We start from the raw sequence: 19,064 nt of genomic DNA, 5'->3' as shown, positions 1-19,064 counted from the left end.
GTGTATCGGACCAATATCACATAGGACTGAGAAGGGGTGTCTCCCACTTGGAATGCTCTGCGGGTCGTATTTCCACAAAACAACGGGAAGTTGTATACAACAGGAACTAAGTATTCGCCTCAAGATATGTAATGCAGTTCAAGTACGTTCAAGAACTGCTTAAATTAAATGTCATATAAGAAAGAAAAACACTCAAAACTCTTACAGGATGGTCCTTCATTTGTTGAACATCTACACTAGTCTCGCAACAGATGACTTACTGGCAGTTTTTGATCTTTACCACTAGGGCAGCTCAGGGTTAAGGAAGTTATGTACTTCTGGCAGGCCCTGTCGCAGAATTATATGTCTATGACCTACGGTAGTGAATCGCGACACCGCAAAATCTCTACGACCGGAGTTCTAAGCAACCCATAGCAGCCCCTAACAATTCCGCATCCACATGCGTCAGCCATTAGAATGGATGACGGGCGAGCAAGCTCCATGGTCAGCAGTCCCGGCAGAGATTAACCAGTGGGATTTAACGGATCCGCCAGCCCAGTCCCACAGCTTGCTCTTGGTGGGAGACTCACATTTTTATCAAAGCTATCGTTCATTCTGCTGGTTCTGCCATAGATGCCACGTTGTTACTACATATCGACGGTTTCTGGTCGTCTTCTGAGCAGGAATTAATTATTGCGTCGATGAAACAGCACTTGCACGTACACTTGGACATTCTCTTAATGTGTCTCTACAGTGAGGTGACTCATTCGGTACCTCCTAATATCGTGTTACCCAGCGTAGTGAAGCAACAAGTCGTTGTAAGTCCAGTGAAGAAATATTGAGCTATACTGCCTCCATACCCATTCATAATTGCGAAAGAGTTGACAGAGCAGGATTTTGTCCACGTACTGACCTCTCTATTATGCTATAAATATTCTATGGGGTTCATGTCGGGAATTCTAAGTGGCCAAATCATTCGCCCGAGTTGTCCAGAATGTTCTTCACACCAGTCGTGAACAACTGCGGCCCGGTGACGTAGGGCATTATCATCCATGAAAATTCCATCGTTCTTTGGGAACGTGAAGTATACGTATGGCTGCAAGTGGTCTCCAAGTAGGGGAATATAACCATTTATAGTCAATGATACACTCAGTTGCGGCAGAGGACGCAGTCCACTCCATGCAAACACAGCCTATACAACTGTGGAACCACCATCGCTTCCACTGTGCCTTATTGACAACCTGGGTCCATGGTTTCGTCGAGCCTGTACCATACTCGAACCGCACCAACCGATATGATCACGAGCCCAGGAGAGGCGCTGCAGGCGATGTCACACTGTTGGAGAAGGCACTAGAATCGGTCGACTGGTGCCATAACCCAATAACGCCATATTTCGCCGCACTGCCCTAACAACCACGTTCGTCGTACGTCCCACATTGATTTCTGCGCTTATTTCACACATTGTTGCTTATCTGCTAGCACTGACCACTCTATGCAAACGCTATTGTTCTCGGTCCTTAAGTGAAGGCCGTCAGCCACTGTGCTGTCCATGGTGAGAGCCAATGCCTGAAGTTTGGTATTCTCGTCACACTTTAACACTGTGGATCTCGGAATATTTACTTCCCTTTTCACATGAATCGCTTGAGTGTAAATGACATCTCCCCCAATACCTTCTGCACGCTGTACTACCGCCATCTGTATACATGTGCATGTCGCTGTCGCATGACTTGTATCACCTCACTGCACTTCCTAATGGCCGAGTGGTTGTAGGTGCTTCAATCCGGAACCGCGCTGCTGCTGCTACGGTAGCAGGTTCGAATCCTGCCTCTGGCATTAATGTACGAATGCCTGTTAGTTGTGTCGGATAGAGAATCATGTCTGTATTAGATTTGTTTGACGAATAAAAGCACATCTGCAGTTGCATGGTTGCCTTACTTCAAATGCACGACCAGTTTCGTAACGTTAGTTACATCATCAGGTGTAACGCCTATACGCCGTTCACCTTGATTGAACCCGATGCAAACATTGCAGTATGTATTCTTCCGAGTTTGCCGGCATCTCATTAGATTTCATTTCACGTGGAGGGGAAGCCAAGCTGTCTGCAGTACAGTCAGACACGATAATAAGGATATGTACGTTTTATGCTGTACATTATGCGCACATCGACTCAGCGATAATACGGGACATCAGTTTTGCCTGTACATTGAACTTCTACAGCACTGGCTAGCCAGCTTGTCCCTCTAACATAATGTGATGTGAACAGTAGCAGCTAAGACCTAAAACCAGACGACAGAGAAACCATATAGCTTCGAATGTTATTTAATTTTTAAACCGAATGAAAAAAATTTTCGGCAAAACTCGGTAACTATGCTCCTAAGGGAACTAGACTCTAAACATAACATGACCTCGTTTTTAACTGGCATAGTATTGTAATTAAAAACAAGAGTGATGAAAATTGCTAATTTAAACTACTAGCAGTCTTTCTGAGTGAGCTATGACGTAAAAGCAAACCGCAGTTTCCACCAAAATTCGAAAGTGACCTATGGCAAAGCTTCGTGCATTAGTTCTAGTACGCCTGGCAGCTTAAATGCATTGTTATTTCTCGCAACAAATCCCTTAATTAGGATTCAGATCCATTATATCTCACTTAAATTGCAATTGTACGACAGAAACTGAAAAAAAGCAGCATTTGTACATTGTGCTCGATGCCACGAAAAATATTTTCCATGTTTCTACAGCGCTTATCACTGTGGCTCATGTGAGACCACATTTGTGATATAAAACAATGAAGCTAGTCTAGATAAGGAGCATATTTGACTTTTTTGCAAAAATTTAATTTGTAATGTTTTCTTAATATAAACATTCCTGCTTAACAATTCTTTATAAAATGTCGATGGTTAAGAAATTACATTTGCAATGAAAACTGGAATTTTGCGTGTGATATGTAATTAGAAAGAAGAAGACTTGCATTACTTATAAAAAATGATGATTAGATATGTTGTAGGTAGCATATATTTGACACATTTTATATTTACAAGATGTAGATACTAGAACTAAACAAAAAAAAAAAAAAAGAAAAAGAAAAGGAGGCTTCTCAAAGACTGGAACAAAGGTCTACACAATATCCAATTACCGTCCTCCCGCGCCACCGATTAAGCCAAACATCTCGCTTATCTCAAGCCCTTAACGTCAGTAAATACAATTTCTTGAGAAACTTAATAGCCGATTTTTTTCTGTAATGTTGTGAAAAATGTGGAGAACAACTAGTTTCTCGCTATTTTCCGTGCACCACGCACGTGTTTCACTAGGGAGCAGGAAGCGGCTTCAGCCATTTCCACAGTACGCGTTAACAGCTCGACAATCAGAGTCCAAGTGGCGTTTAGGTGCACGGCGACTGTAGACGTTTTCTTAAATAAAAGCTACATAGCGGAAGGGTGATTAAGAAAGACGTTGATGGCTGTTAATTAGAACACTAATGATATGTAATATATACTGTAGTGGTAAGTTACAAATAATTGTTCCATATCCGGCGGCACTGAATGACCGGGTCGCACAAAGTGCTTCAAGATTGCAGCAAGGAAGTGGAATCCAGAGGGAACGGACGTGGATAATCGTTGGAGTGACAACAGTGCAGTTGAAAGCAAGGGAACTGCTCCAAATAAGCGTATGGTTAGGGTTTAAAGAAATCTGTCTACGCAAAGAATATGCATCATCAGTATCAACGGGTGTTAGAGATTATATGCATTGCTTAGGTGCTTTAGCATTTTCGTGCACTGAAAAAATATGTGAAACATTTCACTGTATATGTTTGCTCTATGAACGTGGCAAACTATTTTTGTAAGCCTTGAGTACCAGTGGGCTAAGCGTTATCGTAGTTTCAGAATAATGGAAAGGACCATCCAATGATGAAGAAGACAGTATGCGTCAGATTGTCAATGAATTCGTGTTAGAGGATTTGAGAATGAGGGAATTACAAGAAGAAAAGCAAGACGGGGTTGTAAAACATTGGTATTCCGATTACAGTCATGAGGATCCCTATTTTTCCCAAAATGAGGAAGAAGAAGATGAAGATGAAAATCCATTACATAGAATATAAGAGACGGAAAATAGGAAAAAAATAAAGGAAGAGAGATTCTTCTGCAGGTACCAATAAAAAAGGAATAAGTAGCTTTTAGTTTTGCTACATTTTATAATGAATAACGAACTGCCTCTATTTCTCTTTTAGAGACTGAGAATAAAGTATTCATTGGAAAAACAGGTTAACGCTGGAAATTACAACCAATTAGGCGCGGTGGGAAAACATCAAACAAAAATGTATCGCACATAAGTCCTGGACCCACGAAAAACATTGATCCTAAAGTCGGTAATATTGAATTACACTGCATGAGAAAATGACACAAGCACAAATTTCATGGGTTGAGAGGGTTTGTGATGTTATTGCAGCGATTACAATTTAAAGTCAAATTTATAAACAACTTGTCAGTATGGCCCGTGTATCAATGTGACGTTGCACCCCTTCTCGCCTCGATGCAAGCAGTGAGTCTGTTGAGAAGGTTGTCTTAAAGCCATTGTATCCTCTCTGAGAGACAAGCTGGTCCGCACATTTAAACGAGCATTGTCTTGTTGAAAGCTGGCACCAAGCAACTGTCGCCTGAGAGGTAACCCATGAAGACGAAGTGGTGTGGCCGGAGTGGCAGAGCGGTTCTAGGCTCTACAGCCTGGAACTGCGCGACCGCTACGGTCGCAGGTTCGAATCCTGCCTCGGGCATGGGTGTGTGTGATGTCCTTAGGTTAGTTAGGTTTAAGTTGTTCTAAGTTCTAGGGGACTGGTGACCTCAGAAGTTAAGTGCCATAGTGCTCAGAGCCATTTGAACCATTTTGAACGAAGTGGTGTTCCTGGGCATGGTTCCCCTCCAGACGCAAATGACTAAGCTGTGGTCATCGTTGGTCACTGACCAAACCTCTGGGATGACACAGAATGTTGGAGGGGGTCTATTACCTTTGTTCGGATGGCAGGCGCTGATACGAAGGCGTTACAATCAGCTCGGTTCACAAGTTGGTCCTCGCTTGAGATGGTCAGAAGTCGTCGACCAGAGGACTGAAGACAAATATGCCTACCCCTACATTTCCTTTGCAGGCCAATTTCGGGTCACTGTCATAGCTCAATGCCCCACAAATTTAGACATTACACGATTCGACCAGCTGGACAAATAGGACCAACAATGATGCCCCTTTCAAACTCTTTCAGCTGTTCATAACGGTGTCTCACGCGAGTATACAACATCTCCGTGTTCTTCATAGTGATCACTCAGCATCTGATGCTGATCCCGCTTCTTGTATACCCTACCAACAATACCAAACACGAAGAACACTAATTCACTTTGGTGACCATTCCACTTGTCATTTACATACATGCCGATAGTTTCTATGATATGAAGCTATATTGTCATCCCACCACCTCTTCGTGATATTTCATTTTATAAGTTGGGCAGTGTACATTTTGTGTGACTTGTTTAAGTTTTATCTGAATATATAGATACGACCAGGACAAAAATTTGTCATATTCCCAAATCCCTCCTTCAGTGTTTAACTCAACTGCCAATCAATGACCAGTTTCCGCCTGTTTCAGCTGGACACCCAAAGGCTGAAAAGGCTGCTGGCCGCATTGTAAATGGTGCCCCAGCCTCACTCGGCCAGTTTCCACACCAGGCGTCCATCATCATGGATTACTCCTACATGTGTGGCGGGTCGCTGATCTCCTCCTCTGTCGTCCTAACAGCGGGGCACTGCGCCTCCGGGTGAGTAAAACCAATGTACCAACGCCAAGATCCAGAAGGTGGTCTCATGCTTATTCTAAAAAAGACTACGTTCACTTGCTATTGTAAGACTTGAAGTCGAATTGCACTGACGAAATCTTCCTGTGTTATTACCTTAAAACAATACTGCCTTGAAGCAACGTTTCGACAAGCTTCCTACTTATCTACTTCAGGAGAGGGACTGGTATCCCGTATGAAGTCATCTTCAATATACTATGAATTGCACTCTTTCTGCCTTGAGGGACCGGCAGTTGCCCTCATCTGACACAGTGCAACATGATCTACCGTATTATCCTACTTATCATTTATCCGTCTTCTGCGTTCAATCTTCTCTCTCTCTTCTATCATCTATCTATCCACATACAAAATGAAGTGCTTAGTCGCTGTTCTATCAGGATCTATTGTAGGGGGGGGGGGGGATATTGATATGGTTTTCACTGATAGATGGACTGTCTTATGAGGAAGGAATGCGTATATAATTTTTAAATACCTCATTCAACTACGACGAATTAAACACCACCCCTGCTGTGAAAAGCATGTTGAATGTCATTGACATCTAGTGGTGAATGGAAGAACTCTTTGGAAGCACAGTTCTGCAAAGTGCGAAGCACTCCACTCAAACAGAGTGCATGCGTTCTGCTTTCTTTGATGTACTACCATGCGGAACGATTGGCGCAGAATGCTTATTGTAAATGTGCATTCACGCATTAAGAGAAAGAAAAAGAGATGTAAGTCTCTGACGATCTCTCTCTATCTCCCTCTCTCTCTCTCTCTCTCTCTCTCTCTCTCTCTCTCTCTCACATACACACACACACACACACACAAACGATATGTTAGCTACATTTGGTGGACAGCAATACCTGGTATGTAATCCAAAGTGCACCAACTGAAATGTTCATAAACATTGATGCCGTCTTATAGAAGGAAAAAGACATGGGCATTATCTTCTTGATTCCTTAAACTTAAAGGACGGAATAGGATTAAGAAAACCCTTGCAGATGCTTATACAATATTTCTATAGATGTTCGGGGACGCATTTCGTAAAAAGGAGAGCAGTTCAGACTGTCAGTTTGTGCTTACCTCAGATTCGCAATCGCAATTCGCTCTTATAGTTCACTGCAGATTCTTAGAAGAACGAACAGTGAGTTATTTGACTGCGAGGTATCACAATAAACATAGGCAATAACGAAAACAAAATCACTTAACTATCAAGCTGCGACGCAAAACTATAAATTGCGGGCGAATGAAATAATTTTACTGAGTATTTTCCCTGAAATGTCTGCATAGCAAAAAAAAAAAAAAAAAAAAAAAAAAAAAAAAACCCGAGAGTCCTAAAACTAGGGTTTTTAACTTTTTATGCTAAATGTAAAACTTTTCCAAAAAACTACTTCAGCCACGAATGCAGCTTTGATTCGTTTATTTAGGTTGTTTCAGCGGAGCTGTAAATGAGCTTTCAGTCGTCGCGGGCTACAAATGTACATTGGGCAAGCTTGCTTTTATTTTACTTCATTTGTCGCCTTAAGGCATAATCCGCCCAGCCATATCCAATCACACACACATACTCTCTCTCTCTCTCTCTCTTTATCGACATTTTAATTAGACCATGATGTTCTCCCTTCATTACCCTGAGAAATCACTCCAAACGCCATTAACTACGGAACAGACAACATTCTGGCCTTCTGAGAACTTCCCTGGCGTCCATTGCTGAAATGGTCTAAGTTGTTCTCTGATTTTTATTTATAGTCATGCGCGGTGGCGGCATTACCGCTGACCCCGACAACTCGTCGGTCGTAAATAACCGTATGAAACCGGGATGTGTCGCTAGTTCACATATAAAAACAAATCGTTTTGACACCGGATAAGAACGTGCGAGAAACTGTAGCACATTCCTAGAACCCTCCACTGAAATCAACACATTACTATTCTGAACAAACTTCTGGTAGATGTTTTACTCCACTGCTGAAGTCGAGGAATATTGTGCGCTACACACATCCCTGAACGAGAAAGTACCTCATACGGAGACAGTGGACAGCAATTTGGTAGGAGTAAGGATCTGGTCTTTATCCTTAAATCATTACATGTGAATTCTGGAACTAAATCGTTCCTTGACAATGCCATCACACATTTACTGTCTCATCAAAGCTTGTGTTCAGATTCTGACGACATCGCCATAGACGAGATGTCTAGTCTACCTACTTCGTATTTGTTTCTATGTATCTCGCTTTTTGGGAGGGGGTGGAACTTGGATTCAGAAGGATGTAGGTTGCAGTAGGTACTGGGAGATGAAGAAGCTTTCACAGGATAGAGTAGCATGGAGAGCTGCATCAAACCAGTCTCAGGACTGAAGGTCGCAATAACAACAATGCTCTTGTCAAGCGAGACAACAGTTTTCATTCAGGTTTCCCACAGTCATTCGGCAAGAACTACCTCGACAGAACGGCGCTGGCAGCAGGCGTTTTGGACTACCAGCCCCTAGCTCTACGTCCAGTACCCTACTATCTCAAAAAACTGTCGGAAGTTTCATTATTTGCTATCGTTTCCAGTGTTGCTATTCTAGTTGCCACTATTTAGATATAGATACGTAGCATTTCAGTGGCGTTGGAGGACGACTGGGGGTTGTGCATTCATGAGTTCAGCTTAACAAATATGCATAACATTTCTAGCAATAGGTCAATAACAGTTAAACAGAACTTAGTTTTTACCCCAATTTAGTTCTACAAGCAGAGCTCAAACAAGAAATTAACAATCAAATGATTTCGACACAATCAAACATAACTAATATCTGGGAGCCACGTTAATAATTACAATACATGGCACTATATATTTATATTTTCTGTGCTTAACCACAGGACACTAAGACAACTTACAGACTTAATTAAGGTTACCCACCTAGCACGCAGTTCAACCTTGGTCCACCAATTCCTGTTACCGTCATCGAATAATAGCATCGCTCCTATTCAAATGTCGAACAATGCGTCGATTATTCCAACCGTCTTCTTTGAGCCCATCTACTCGCCCTTTCTCAAATGCAGACATGTGTATATGATGTTCTTGTGTCTGTGTGCGAGGCGTATTTACGGTCCAGTTGAGTACACGGAATGAAATTCACAAAGACTTTATGTCCTGGTAACGAAATGTCTCACGTTTATTACCCTTGCTGTTTGTAAGATGAAACTGCGTTTCAGCGACGCCTGAGCTCCCAGTTGGTGCACATCGACAGCACAGAAATATACGTATATAGCTTCTTTTCAGCGTTTACTTCGTATATTCTTACTTAAATTGCGTGTGAGTTTCGTATAGGAGGTGTAATTTCGAGTTTTAGTTACTGCAATCGTAAATTCAGGCAGGTTGTAGAGTAGTCATTAGGCATTTGTTTTGTTTTGGTACGTCAGTGGCACTTGTCTGTCTAGTAGGCTTTCAGAGAACAGTGTGGCCTGAGCTCCCAGTTGGTGCACGTCGACAGCGCAGAAAGATACGTATATAGCTTTTTTCCTGTGGTTACTTCGTAGATTCTTACTTAAATTGTGTGTGAGTTAGGTATAGGAGGTATAATTTCGAGTTTTAGTTACTGTAATCGTAAATTCAGGCAGATTGTAGCGCAGTCGTTAGGCATTTGTACAGGTTAGTTCATACATCTTTGGGTGTTTACCCATGCGTTATCTAGGCACGGACTCGTGTTTCTGTAACTGTTGTTCAACATTGATTAGAATAGACAGCTGTGTTCGCATGAGGGCTCAGTTGGCATCCCTTCACTCACAGCTGCAGGCGGCGCTGACTTCGGTTGCGCAGCTTGAGGCTGTTGCCAATGGGCACCACTGTGGGGGGCCGGACTTGGGTATCATGGGGATGTCAACCTTGTCCCTTCTGTCCCCAGATCGGTCTGCTGCTGTGGTTTCCCCGGTTGCTGCCTGCAGTGGGGCTCAGCCCTCGCCTGTGGTTGATTGGGAGGTCGTTCCAAGGTGAGGCAGGCAGTGAAAGACGTCCCCGGAGGCTGATCAGAAAGCCTCCCCGGTGCATCTGACAAACAGGTTTCAGGTACTGTCTCTGGCTGAGCCAGATGCACCTGCCTGCCCTGTTTCAGAGGATGATTGTCAGCCTTCAAGGTCCGGGCAATCGCAGAGGGTGGGCTTATTGGTAGTTGGGAGCTACAATGTCAGGCGCCCCTTAGGGATATGGCGGCTAAGAAGGGGAATAATCCAGTGTGCACTCCGTGTACATTCCAGGTGGAGTCTTTCCTGATGTGGAAAGGGTCCTTCCGGATGCCATGAAGAGCACAGGGTGCAGCTAGCTGCAGGTGGTGGCACATGTCATGCACTAATGACGTGTGTCGCTTTGGATCTGAGGAAATTCTCTCTGGATTCCAGCGGCTATCTGATTTGGTGAAGGCTGCCGGTCTTGCTTACGAGATGAAGGCAGAGCTCACTATCTGCAGCATCGTTGACAGAACCGACTGCGGACCTGTGGTGCAGAGCCGGGTGGAGGGTCTGAATCAGAGGCTCAGACGGTTTTGCGACCGTGTTGGGTGCAGATTCCTAGACTTGCGCCATAGGGTGGTGGGGTTTCGGGTTCCGCTGAATAGGTCAGGAGTTCACTACACTCAGCTGGCCGCTACATGGGTAGCGGAGGCTGTGTGGCGTGGACTGGGCGGTTTTTTAGGTTAGAAGGCCTCGGGAAAGTACGGGGTGAGCTGCAATATCAAAGGGTGCATGGCAAATACAGGACGTGCTTGGATCAAGGAACAGTCGGAATTGTAGTTGTAAATTGTTGTAGTTGTGCTGGGGAAGTCCCTGAGCTTCAAGCGCTAATAGAAAGCACAGAAGCTGACATCTTTATAGGTACAGAAAGCTGGCTAAAGCCTGAAATAAGTTCTGCAGAAATTTTTACGAAGTTTCAGACGGTGTTCAGGAAAGCTAGATTAGGCAGAATTGGTGGTGGAGTGTTTGTGTCTGTCAGTAGTGGTTTATCTTGTAGTGAAGTCGAAGTAGATACTCCGTGCGAATTGGTATGGGTGGAGGTTATACTTAACAGCCAAACTAAGTTAATAATTGGCTCCTTCTGCCGACCCCCAGACTCCGACGATATAGTTGGTGAACAGTTCAGAGAAAATTTGAGTCTTGTAACAAATAAATACCCCACTCATACGGTTATAGTTGGTGGAGACTTCAACCTTTCCCTCGATATGTTGGCAAAAATACTTGTTCAAAAACGGTGGTAGGCAGAAAACATCTTCAGAGATTGTCCTAAATGCTTTCTACGAACATTATTTCGAGCAGTTAGTCCACGAACCCACGCGAATTGTAAATGGTTGCGAAAACACACTTGACCTCTTAGCCACAAACAATCCAGAGCTAATAGAAAGCATCATGACTGATACAGGGATTAGTGATCAGAAGGTCGTTGTAGCTAGGCTCAATACCGTTTCTTCCAAATCCACCAGAAACAAACGAAAAATAATTTCATTTAAAAAAGCGGATAAAGTGTCACTAGAAGCCTTTCTAAGAGACAATCTCCATTCCTTCCGAACCGGCTATGCAAATGTAGACGAGATGTGGCTCAAATTCAAAGATATAGTAGCAACCGCAATTGAGAGATTCATACCTCATAAATTGGTAAGAGATGGAACTGATCCCCCATGGAACACAAAACAGATCCGAACACTGTTGCAGAGGCAACGGAAAAAGCATGCGAAGTTCAGAAGAACGCGAAATCCCGAAGATTGGCTAAAATTTACAGACGTGCGAAATTTGGCACGGACTTCAATGCGAGATGCCTTTAATAGGTTCCATAACGAAACATTGTCTCGAAATTTGGTAGAAAATCCGAAGAAATTCTGGTCGCATGTGAAGTACACAAGCGGCAAGACGCAGTCAATACCTTCGCTGCGCAGTGCCGATGATACTGTTACCTACGACTGTGCCGCTAAAGCGGAGTTATTGAACGCAGTTTTCCGATATTCCTTCACCAGGGAAGACGAATGGAATATTCCAGAATTTGAAACACGAACAGCTGCTGGCATGAGTTTCTTAGAAGTAGATACCTTAGGGGTTGCGAAGCAACTCAAATCAACAGGCAAGTCTTCAGGTCCAGATTGTATACCGATTAGGTTCCTTTCAGATTACGCTGATACAATACCTCCATACTTAGCAATCATATACAACCGCTCGCTCACCGATAGATCTGTACCTACAGATTGGAAAATTGGGCAGGTCCCACCAGTGTTTAAGAAGGGTAGTAGGAGTAATCCGTCGAACTACCGACCTATATCATTGACGTCGGTTTGCAGTAGGGTTTTGGAGCATATACTGTATTCAAACATTATGAATCACCTCGAAGGGAACGATCTATTGATACGTAATCAGCATGGTTTCAGAAAACATCGTTCTTGTGCATTATTCGCACGAACTAATGGCCGCTATCGACAGGGGATCTCAAGTTGATTCCGTATTTCTAGATTTCCGGAAAGCTTTTGACACCATTCCTCACAAGCTACTTCTAATCAAGCTGCGGGCCTATGGAGTATCGTCTCAGTTGTGCGGCTGGATTCGTGATTTCCTGTCAGAAAGGTCGCAGTTCGTAGTAATAGACGGCAAATCATCGAGTAAAACTGAAGTGATATCAGGTGTTCCCCAGGGAAGCGTCCTGGGACCTCTGCTGTTCCTGATCTATGTAAATGACCTGGGTGACAATCTGAGCAGTTCTCTTAGGTTGTTCGCAGATGATGCTGTAATTTACCGTCTAGTAAGGTCATCTGAAGACCAGTATCAGTTGCAAAGCGATTTAGAAAAGATTGACGTATGATGTGGCAGGTGATAGTTGACGCTAAATAACGAAAAGTGTGAGGTGATCCACATGAGTTCCAAAAGAAATCCGTTGGAATTCGATTACTAGATAAATAGTACAATTCTCAAGGCTGTCAATTCAACGAAGTACCTGGGTGTTAAAATTACGAACAACTTCAGTTGGAAAGACCACACAGATAATATTGTGGGGAAGGCGAGCCAAAGGTTGCGTTTCATTGGCAGGACAGTTAGAAGATGCAACAAGTCTACTAAAGAGACAGCTTACACTACATTCGTTCGTCCTCTGCGCGGTGTGGGATCCTTACCAGGTGGGATTGACGGAGAACATCGAAAGGGTGCAAAAAAGGCAGTTCGTTTTGTATTATCACGTAATAGGGGAGAGAGTGTGGCAGATATGATACGCGAGTTGGGATGGAAGTCATTAAAGCAAAGACTTTTTCGTCGCGGCGAGATCTATTTACGAAATTTCAGCCACCAACTTTCTCTTCCGAATGCGAAAATATTTTGTTGAGCCCAACCTACATAGGTAGGAATGTTCATCGAAATAAAATAAGAGAAATCAGAGCTCGAACAGAAAGGTTTAGGTGTTCGTTTTTCCCACGCGCTGTCCGCGAGTGGAATGGTAGAGATAGTATGATTGTGGTTCGATGAACCCTCTGCCAAGCACTTAAATGTGAATTGAAGAGTAATCATATAGATGTAGATGTAGATCAACCAAAGTTCACAATTTTACAGATCCACTGATCCATGTGTTTTCCTGTCGGTGGCGATAAGCCACGTCCGTCCGTCCTTACAGTGATTTCAACTACCTCGGACCTGTCCTCCATTATTTCCGTTTCCTTATATGTTCCGTGCTATTTACATCACGTGTTTTGTGTTTTCCTCCACGCTTGTCTATACGCATTGTTCAGACTCTGTTCACACGACAGATCAACTCACATGTCAAATTTTCATTCCTTCTCCTGGGGATTCAGGTCATGGGCTTTCTAGTCGGCTAGTGTAGCTTGCAACAATTTGTGCCGAGTGTGGTGGTTTTGCAGATCTGTCACCCCTGTGCAGATGCAAAAGTGGAGAGGTATGATATTGTTATGCATGTGACGCTTTTACTTTTCTTTCTTTTGTAGTTTTAATTGGTGGCCATCACAGAGATGGCATTTTTGCAGTGCTAGTAGGAGCAGTTGCGCCTCCAGAAACAGCAGCAAGAGCTGCAGCACGAGCAGATGCAGAAACTGCTCAAACAGAATGCGGAGTAACTCGGCTCTCACACTCTGCTCTGAAGGCGGGCCAACTGCCTGGGAAGATGCCTCCCCTCCACCCGTGCCCCCCCCCCCTCCTCCACAGAGCCCCCAACAGCTCTTGCTTCACATAAATGGGTTTACATATCAGCAGGGCGACGGCGTCGGTCATGGCATATTTCTACCCGTAGACTAAATTGTTACAGCGTGCATACCGCCTTCACCATTTCCTTTGCCATCCTTTCACCCACAGAATAGGGTAGTGTGGTGTTGATCCCCCAACTCCCACTTCGGACTACATGGAATTTGAACCAGCGCCTTCCTTTTGCCGCTCTCCCGTGGATTTGTTCTCATCCGCACTGATGCAGACGGACCATCCGTTACTCCAGCCTACACCTTCTCCCGCCGCTCCGTGGCCTTTTCAGGGATGACGGATTTAGTATTCCCGCCTGTGGACATCGATGTAAATGCAGATATGGCGTAGGTTTCGCTGCAGAATAGTGCACCACACTGCCACTGAAGGCGCGCTCAAAGCATTTTATAGGCAGAGTCACTGACCCACTGTCACTGTCGGCAGCGATAGACCGGCGCTGCGTTTTTAAGCTGATTTACACTTCCTTGGCTGGGGCGTTCACCTCGCACCGTGCTTTGTTTCTGGTGCTTGGTTGTTCAGTACCTCGCGATGGTCAAGTTTTGTGTTTTTCTCTATGCTTATCTCTATGCATTGTTCAGACTCCCTGCATCCCCGGTAGATCCACTCGAATGTCGAGTTTCCTTTCCCTCTTCCGAGGTTCAGCTCCCTGGATATGTAGTCGAGCCATCGAGCCACCGCCAGCTAGCACAGTTTACATTTGTGCCGACAGTTACGGTTCGCGTCGTTTTCACGCCCTGTGCAGATACAAAATACACGATCCACAGGCAAGATGAGCACACGACTCCCTCCCTGAGGTAACAAACAACTTCGGTGACAGGAAGAGTATCGGGCCACAAAAGTAAAACAGACATAAAATTGCCAAAGTTTGAGTACAGCAGAGCCTATAATAGTATAGATTAACGCTGTCTAAAAGAAGAAGAAGGAAGAAAATTCTCCTGAATACTATTAAGTCAGTATATTATTACTCCGTCACGCTAACCTGTGCTGTAACCTTCTTTTGCTGCGACAGGTTCAGCACGTGGGAGGTGAGGCTTGGACTCACCAGTCTCAGCATTATTGAGCCTAGCCGCGTGACCATCGTCACCAGGTCGGCGACGGTGCACCCTGAATACGACGTCGCCGTCGTCTTCCTGGGTACCAACGTCCCGCTAAACAGTAAGTCCAACGCATATGTGGATACATTATCATATAGACAAATAGTTTCCAACACTATCTAAAAATTTACCACTGTATAAATAGAGTAGTCGTGGCGGACTGGAATTCGACATTAGGAAAAGGAAGACAAGGAAAAATTGCAGGTGAATATGGACTGGGGGTAAGGAATGAAATAGGAAGCCACCTGGTAGAATTTTGCGCAGAGCATAACTCAATCATAGCTAACACTTGGTTTAATAATCATGCAAGAAGGCTGTATACGTGGAAGAGACCTGTAGACAACAGAAGGCTTCAGACAGAGTATATAATGGTAAGACAGAGATTTAGGAACCAGGTTTTAAACTGTAGGACATTCCCAAGGACAGATGTGCATTCTGACCACAATTTATTGGTCATAAACTGTTGATTAAAAATAAAGAAATCGCAAAAAGATAGGAATTCAAGGAGATCGGACATAGATAAACTGAAAGAAGCAGAGGTTGTAAGGAGGTTCAGAGGAAGCATGAGGGAATGATCGACAAGAACAGGGGAAAGGAATACAGTAAAAGAAGAATGGGTAGCTCTGAGAGATTAAATAGTGAAGGCAGCAGAGGATCAAGTAGGTAAAAAGACGAGAGCTAGTAGAGAACCTTTGGTAACAGAAGAGATATTGAATTTAATTGACGAAAGGAAAAAATATAAAAATTCAGTAAATGAACAGGCGAAAAGAAACACAAACGCCTAAAAAATTTGATCGACATGAAGTGCAAAATGGATATGCAGTAATGCTTAGAGGATATATTTAAGAATGTAGGAGCATATATCATAGGGATAAGGTAGATACCGCATACAGGATAATTAAAGAGACCTTTGGAGAAAAGAGAATCACCTATATGAATATCTAGAGATCAGATGGAAAACAAGTCATTAGTAAAGAAGGGAAAGTAGAAAGATGGAAGAAGTATGTAGAAGATCTACACGAGGGAGACGTAAGGGGAGCCGGAACGTTGAAAATGACAAAACTGACGTTTTTTGGTTTTTTCATTATAAAATGATTTGGAGTTTTCTGAATAAAACAAATCAAGGTTTCACCCTTCTAAGTGAATTCTAAGTGTATTTTTTATCGCTGCAAAGTTGACGCGCCGCGTAAACGGTTGTAACGGCTTGGTGTGCCACCTCTGACGGCGCCGCTCGCTGGCAGCAAGCTGGGTATCTTTGCGGAATTAGACAGTGTTTTGTTTTCCAACGTTGTATGGATTTGTCTTTGTGACAAGTGACTGTTCATATCGCTAAACATAAACGCTATACCGTGTGCATTGACTTGTGGAGTTTGCTTTGTGTTGTTTAGCTGTTCAATTTTGCGTATTTGATGAATTTTGCTCGTACCTATTTTACGTATTTGGATTGTGGATATCAATATGCCACGTTTCAGCAATAGAGTGTTGTTGTTTCGAAGGGAGATGCTGCTCAGACTGCTTCACCGACTACTCCAAATGAATGTGATATAACTATTTCGAACAAGAAACTTTGTGACTGCAAAGAAAAATTTGAGAACTATGAAAGTGACAGTAATGATGTGAATGAAATAATTTACAATTTCTTGCTCTCTAATTTTTTTAAACGTAACGTATTATGCCAAGTTTGTAAAGAAAGAGGACTGGAATTGAAAATAAGTTCACACATTGGTTTTGCATGTAAAATGTTATTGAAGTGTAACAAATGTGCTGCAGAAGTTTCGTTTTCTAATTCTAACAGTATTCCTCGGAGTGGTAATAGTGGAAAGAAGGTGTATGATATAAATGTTAAGCTTGCGTTGCATTGGCAAGGGCAGTTATGCAGGTACAATGTTATGTGGAATTATGAACTTGCCAAAATCCCCAACCAAGTTTCGATTTTATAATGCATTGATAGGATCTTCTGCTGAAGATATTGCTCAAGCAACAATGAAGTAAGCAATTGATGAAGCTGTGACAGATAATGGGAATTGCAGAGATTTAACTGTTGCTTTAGATGGATCATGGCAATGTAGATGTCACAAATTTCTAAATAGAGTTGTGACAGCTACCAGTGGAGACTGTTGCAAAGTAATTGATGTTGCTGTTCTCTCAAAACATTGTAGATGTAAGGGCAATACAAAGGCTGCACAGAGTGAAAGTCGTGAAGCAAATTTTCATGGCACAAGTGGTGCAATGGAAGTAGAGGGAGTGAAAGCAATTTTTTCCAGATCACAGGAGAGGTATAATGTATGATGCACTATCTAGGAGATGGTGATTCTAAGGGGTATAAAACTGTAGAGGAACTCAAACCTTATGGCAATGAAATTCACATTAAAAAACAGGAGTGCACTGGACATGTGCAGAAGTGCATGGGGGTTCACTTGTGCAAACTAAAGCAGACATTAGGATCCCAGAAGCTTAGTGATGGTAAGACCCTTGGAGGAAGAGGAAGATTGACAGATGAAGCAATTGATAGATTGCAGAGGTATTATGAGTGTGCTATTAGGAAAATACAAGAAGCATTGAGCATATGAGGAGAGCGGTATGGGCATTATTTTTTCGTACTGCATCAACAAATGAGCACCCATAACATGCACTGTGCCCCACAGGTGATGGCTCATGGTGTAAGTACCAATCAGGAAAGGAATATGCCCATAAAAACAGTTTGACAAATGCTGTAATTGATGTAATTAAGCCCATATTCAGAGATTTATCACAGCCGAGTTTATTGGAAAAGTGTTTGTAAGGGAAAACACAAAATCCAAATGAAAGTGTAAGTAATTTAATTTCTATTTGGACTCCCATAAAAGTGTTTGTACAGATAAAAACATTGCCTTTTGGAGTGTATGATGCAGTGACAACATACAATGAATGAAACATTGTCAAATGTGATGTGCTGAAACGTTTAGATTTCCAACCATGACACAACACCATTTACACAATGCGCCTAATTGATGGAGAAAGACTAAGAGGTGGAGGAAGAAGAGACAAAAGCCTACAACATGAAGCAAAAGGGAAGAAAGGCCCAATGAAAGGAAATTAACACTGGAAAAAGACGAGGATACAGATAATCCGTCATATGGGGCAGGAATGTATTACAAAAAATCTGGAAGCCATTTCCTGTAACTTTAAAATTTTCATCTTTGAGGAACATTTTCTCAAAAACTGCAAACACTATATCAATGAAATATATAACAATAATGTTTGCTTCCTTTCCTTCATTTTTATATCAATTTGTAAAAAAATATTGTATAATTCAAGATTTATAGAAGAAAAAGTGCAAAATTTTAGAGAAAAAATAAGCATCTGCTTAAAAAATTGTAAAACAAAAAGCAATAAATATTTGTGAACATGGCATTATAACTTTGTAGAGAAATAGTCACTGAACATGTAGTTCAAATTTCAGAGCAATATGTTTAATGGTTTTAGAAAAAATGTTCCTTCTATTTGCTAAAATTAACATGGAGGAGATGCATCGTTTCGGCTCCCTGTAAGTGATGGTAATATTACGGAAATAGAAGAGGACGTAGATAACGATGAGATGGGATATACGATACCGCATGAAGAATTTGATAGAGCATTGAAAGACCTGAGTCGAAACAAAGCCAAGGTGCAGACAACATTCCGTTAGAACTACTGATAGCCTCAGGAGAGCAAGCCATAGCAAAACTCTTCCATATGGCGAGCATGATGTATGAGACAGGCAAAATACCATCATACACCAAGAAAAATATGATAATTCCTATTCCAAAGGAAGGAGGAGCTGACGGGTGTGAAATTACGAACTATTAGTTTAATAAGTCACAGTTGCAAAATACTAACACGAATTCTTTAGACAACAATGGAAGAGTAGGTAGAAGGGAAAATCAGTTTGGATTCCATAGAAATGCTGGAACACGTGAGGCAATACTGACCCAATGATTTATCTTAGAAGATAGATTAAGGAAAGG

The 19,064-nt window shown here is 42.7% G+C and overlaps 2 protein-coding genes across 5 annotated transcripts in view; both read left to right on the top strand.

Annotated features, from left to right (window-relative positions):
• The window catches only part of LOC126236699 (brachyurin-like), a 484,625-nt gene that overhangs the window by 5,318 nt on the left and 460,243 nt on the right, over positions 1 to 19,064 (top strand). The window contains exon 3 of one of the 2 annotated variants that reach the window (XM_049946214.1): positions 5,609 to 5,777. The exons of the other annotated variant lie outside the window; for it this stretch is intronic. Within the exon in view, the coding sequence (XP_049802171.1) occupies positions 5,609 to 5,777 (169 nt within the window). The remainder of the gene's footprint in view (positions 1 to 5,608; positions 5,778 to 19,064) is intronic. 2 annotated transcript variants of the gene reach the window in all.
• LOC126236700 (brachyurin-like) overlaps positions 1 to 19,064 on the top strand; it is a 245,556-nt gene that overhangs the window by 202,144 nt on the left and 24,348 nt on the right. The window lies entirely within an intron of this gene.

This window comes from Schistocerca nitens, chromosome 2, assembly GCF_023898315.1.
Source record: "Schistocerca nitens isolate TAMUIC-IGC-003100 chromosome 2, iqSchNite1.1, whole genome shotgun sequence".
NCBI lineage: Eukaryota > Metazoa > Arthropoda > Insecta > Orthoptera > Acrididae > Schistocerca > Schistocerca nitens.
The sequence above is the reverse complement of the archived record's forward strand: the minus strand, read 5'-3'. Positions and strand labels throughout refer to the sequence as shown.